Genomic DNA, 4,774 nt, shown 5'->3' with positions numbered 1-4,774 from the left:
TCAAAGGGGAACAACCAGAAATTTATGATTTTGCGATTTTTAGAGTTATCGTTCTTAAAATTCGACTTCATCGGAACGAGGCAGACTTTGGTGAATAAAGTCAAAGATTGATAATTTTACATAAATTCTAAAAAAATTTCACTTCAATGTTCGTATAATTCTTTTAAGAGCTGGTTTTCACTAGTATGTTCATTTCTCCGTACATCGGACACAAATTAACCATGCATCGGACACTTTCCGATGCACACCATTTTCATACAGAACCCAGCTGAGAGCTGTTTTTTGCGGAAAAAGAAAATAAAAACTCTATATTTTCATTCAAAATAAAAGTTATCGATATATGACGTCTGGAATTTGACTCAATTTATTTCTACAAACCAGAGTATGATAAACCATGAAAAAAAAAGGCGCGAATTACCGCATTATAAGCATTTTAAAGCATTTTTAAGGCAGAGTGAGGTCTCTTGAATCGTTCTACATTTGTGCAACGATATCGTCAATTAAATTTAAGTTGAGGGTTAATTCTTAGATAAAAGATAAAAATATATCCATATCAAGGATTTTAAAGCACTTATAAAGGTATGATATTTTTCCGGCAAAATACCGTTTCTCCGATGCATGGTAAACAATGTCCGATCCATGGTGAATTTTGTGTTATTCCTAAAAACTCGATTTTTGAGGATATTTTCTAAATAAAGGGCATATATTTGTGTCCCAAATTGATATTTTAATCACAAAGTAAATGTTAAACACCATTTTGATAATTTTCCGTCGGTAGCGATATCGCTAGAACTTGTTGAAGTACAAGGGTATCCGATGCATGGTGAATTCACCCTACTCAAGTAAGTTGAAAAGCACAAGTTAGGGATTCTGAAAGAAATCAATTTTTAATTTTTTTAGTGTTTAAAAATTTGGTATATTAGTTGTATCTTGGAAGTCAGCTTGACATAGGAATTAATTGTAAGTGCATTTAAAGTAAACACAACTTGAAGTCAACTGCTTGCATTCCTAAAATTGTCAGATTTAACATTTTTTTTAAAGCAAAGTCTAAAGTCTTGTGTTAAAGTTAAATTAGATTGAAAACATTTTATTAAAAATTTGTGATCGGTCTTTAAAAAAGCTACAAAAAATACCCCCAAAATGCTGGAAAATGCACCATATAGAACCATTTATAACAAAATTTTCTAGGTCATTACAAAGTGGCACAAGGCCAGTTGAAAATGGGGCATTCAAAAAAAAAAAAGGCCAATAAATTTGGCCCTTTGGGCCTCAAACCCCCCCCCCCCCACATGAACTTCTGATCCGCCACTGCAATCAAAAATGATCAGTGATAAGTCAGATGACCTCATATTGTATATGTATGCACATTTATTATTTTGCATTAGCTTTAATGTTCTTTTTTCAAATTGAGGGAAAGACTTAACTATCGAAGGGATTTTCATAAATTGGCTTAGTTTTAACATGTGAAGTTCCTTACAAAAACGAACCTGTGAAAAAACATATAAACAAAGCCTTTTTAAAGATTCTAGCAAGAAGGAATTAGGATTGCTCATCCATTCGAGATAAATTGAAAAAAAAGAATTGCTTTCTGGGTTTGGAAAAATCATTTTAAAATAGAAATAACGGAAAGGGCTCCCCCCCCCCAATGTAAATAAATAAAAAGAAACATATTTATTTTTGAAAAAAAAGTTTACACGGTTTAAATGTGTGTGATTATACCTAAACTTTTAGACATTTCAACTCACGGATTTAATTTTTTCCAACGAATCCGGTTTCACAATAAGTGAGCGCTGTACAGTTTCCTGCATGTAAATGGCTGGTATTATGGCGTCGTCCACTGCAAGGGCATTTCAAGTAAGTTCCATTTATTTCAATATATACCGATGAAATACAAAGAAAATTATCCCCAAAATTAGAATAGCGTTTTGAGGATCCTTCTTTATCAATTTGCAAGAAATATTTTGGGATATAGAAAAAGAACTAGCTTCAATAATGTAGCTCGCTGGGTTTACAAATAATTTTGGATGGACAACCAAAGAGCTACATTGCCACACATTTATGACACGCATCGAAAAAGTGTATATTTTTAGTGGGCTATCTCTTTATTTATTTCTCTGTATATTTAGAATGCTTTCTCAAAATTTACTTATTTCTCTGTATATTTAGAATGCTTTCTCAAAATTTACTGTGTGCCTAAGTTGGTCGAACATTCTTGTACTTCTTCCGCAACGAAACATTCACCAAAACCTTTTAAAATAGCCTTCCATGGACGGATAACTAGTAGGCTTTATGTTTCTCATTAAACACCCAATTTTATGTTAACGCCCCCAAAATCAACCGGATTCAAGATCAATAATTTACCGCCTGTCAATCATTAAAAAAACAATAGCTTCTGATTTGATTGACAGGTCAGCTACCGATAGTCTGAGTTTATGTCCTTTGAAAACGATTGCCTGGTCACGCGTCAAACACTTTTATGTAGCCGCCTTGTATACACGGGGGTTAAAAAAAGAATCTTGGTAAAATTTTATTTTAAAAACAATTGAGAGTAGATAATTAAAACATGACTTCATAAAATATTTGCTTTTAATCTCAACGGCTATATTGTATTTTAGGCGATATGTCGTCCAAGATATCTGCTCTGTAGAATTTAGACCAGTCCGTGCACAGAAACGCTAATTGCCGATTAAAATTGAAATATGATAAATAAGAAAAGATATTTAGCACAAACGGCACGGATAAAAAAAAAGCATTTATCCCATGTTTTATCTACGTATATATGAATACAATCTATACCATGTTCCGTTGTAAAGTTCTGAAATGAAAATAGCTAGGAGTTTCGAGATTGTAACTTTTAGTTCGAATTTCCTTACATCTGTCAATACCCAATATTCGAAATTAAAAAGTGTATATATACAGCCAAATATCAATTCTTAAAAGTATAAAAGAAATCTTGCAAACAATAAAAAAAAATTTAAACACACGAACACCCGGAAATGGTGAATATTTTCGACACTATTGTTGATCAGAACGAAGGCAATATTCCTATCGCGGTACGGTACATTGTATGTTCACACGACGGACAGGCCTACCTATGATTGGAATATTTTATTTTTTTTAAATTTTGATATTTACACAAGTTTAATTTAAAAAGATATGTTTACTTTCTAGTTTTACACTGTGTTCTTTTCTTTAATTTGTCATTTTTTAAAATAATATAAAAACGATATTTCTGTATATAATTTTTTTCTTCATTATATATCACTGAAAGTATTTATAAAAATTTTTTTTATTGAAATATTTCAATTATTTCAAGTAGTTTCACTCAAATGTAGACACGAAACACGGAATATTGACCCTGATCACCAGACACAGACTTCCTGTGTAATGCTACGTGTATATAGATTTTTGACATTTTGGGTATTGGGGGTCTCCAGGTAAATAACACCACTGTTACCTAGACCACTCCCCCTCCTCAGGTAACCGTACGGTAAAAAAATTGGGTCTTTAAAACTATTTAATTGGGAGGGGGGTATCCGTTTACACAGTAGCAAGTACAGATAAATTTATAAAAATTGACACTTGAATGACTTTTTAAAGTTCCTTGAGGTAAAGTTTTTTTTTTGCCTTTAATGAAAGTTTTGCTCATCATCATTCCTTCTGTAAGGCAAGAATTTTCACAATAAAATGATGAATTTAATTCTTGAAGCAAAACTAAAAGTAATATTGATAAAGCACCTACCCATGGATGAAGCATAGGTTTATCTTAAAGTATCATCACACATATGAAATAATAGTTCTATAATATGCAAAAAGAAATAAATGCTCACTATGGTCATTGTGTTTTCAAACTACAATTTTTTTTAACAGACAGTGAAGCCACATATTCCACTCATAAAGTTTCGTGCTGGAAAACAGACCACAGGTAAGAACATTATTTTTCACTAGATCAAATGTTCTAAAAACATGAGAATCAAAATTATAATATTCATGAATTGATCGTTATAATTATTCATTAAGTATCAAAGCTGTCTCTTAAGAATTTTTTTTATAATAGCCAACCCTGCAATACTGACCCCAATTTCCCAAACAAAAGAAACAGAAAGATCTCCATCCACCTCTAACAAGACAAATGTGGCCAGTCCAGGAACAACTCTAGAACACCAACAACTACCCAGAAGATACGCCAGATTACCCCTATCACTAGAAGAAATGGAATACATACAGGTGATACTTATAGATTTTTTTGAAAGAATTCTATAAGAAATTTCTTGAAATCATAAATATACATGTATTTATTGGAAATTAATTTCCTGAAAATTAGATTTATACTGATATATTTATCAATATTTGAAATACATGAATATTGTAAAAGCACAAATATATGTGTGGATTAATATTTGTTTATTTTGTTTTTAACGATCATCAACGAAATTAAATCCCACAAAAAATTTTTATATGACTATATTTTGAATAGGGTTAATTAAAAAAAAAAATGTCCACAAGTTTATTTTAAGTGACAAATCAACGAAATTTTATTCCCACAAAAATTTGTGATTCTACAGTATTGTGAAACAAAAGAACTAGCTTTGAAATGCGTTAAATATCCTGGATAAATTTTCTTTTGAAAATCAACTTCTGTATTGCTCTATGTATTTTTACTTTAAGGAATAAAATAATTTTTTTCTATTTTTCAGAGAGGTGGTCCAGATTGACTTTGAAGAATAATAGCATTAGATATGTTTTAAATAATTATGTTTTCTTGTATATTTAT

At 31.0% G+C, this 4,774-nt stretch overlaps 1 protein-coding gene across 1 annotated transcript; it reads left to right on the top strand.

Annotated features, from left to right (window-relative positions):
- Positions 1-1,765: 1,765 nt before the first annotated feature.
- LOC134269694 (alpha-ketoglutarate dehydrogenase component 4-like) lies at positions 1,766-4,774 on the top strand. The gene is made up of 4 exons (XM_062751896.1): positions 1,766-1,854; positions 3,871-3,925; positions 4,058-4,227; positions 4,698-4,774. The coding sequence occupies exons 1-4, from the start codon at positions 1,813-1,815 to the stop codon at positions 4,713-4,715; spliced, it is 285 nt and encodes a 94-aa protein (XP_062607880.1). The 5' UTR covers positions 1,766-1,812; the 3' UTR covers positions 4,716-4,774.

Source organism: Saccostrea cucullata, unplaced genomic scaffold, assembly GCF_032062105.1.
Source record: "Saccostrea cucullata isolate Sc308-1 unplaced genomic scaffold, CSIRO_AGI_Scuc_v1 ctg17897, whole genome shotgun sequence".
NCBI lineage: Eukaryota > Metazoa > Mollusca > Bivalvia > Ostreida > Ostreidae > Saccostrea > Saccostrea cuccullata.
The sequence above is the reverse complement of the archived record's forward strand: the minus strand, read 5'-3'. Positions and strand labels throughout refer to the sequence as shown.

What these genes read in the sequence shown, in the direction of transcription:
- LOC134269694 (XM_062751896.1), top strand. Translation starts at nt 1,813, where the DNA reads ATGGCTGGTATTATGGCGTCGTCCACTGCAAGGGCATTTCAA. An exon ending in CCACTGCAAGGGCATTTCAA is followed by an intron (nt 1,855 to 3,870) that starts GTAAGTTCCATT and finishes TTTTTTTAACAG; the next exon opens with ACAGTGAAGCCACATATTCC. An exon ending in TGCTGGAAAACAGACCACAG is followed by an intron (nt 3,926 to 4,057) that starts GTAAGAACATTA and finishes TTTTTATAATAG; the next exon opens with CCAACCCTGCAATACTGACC.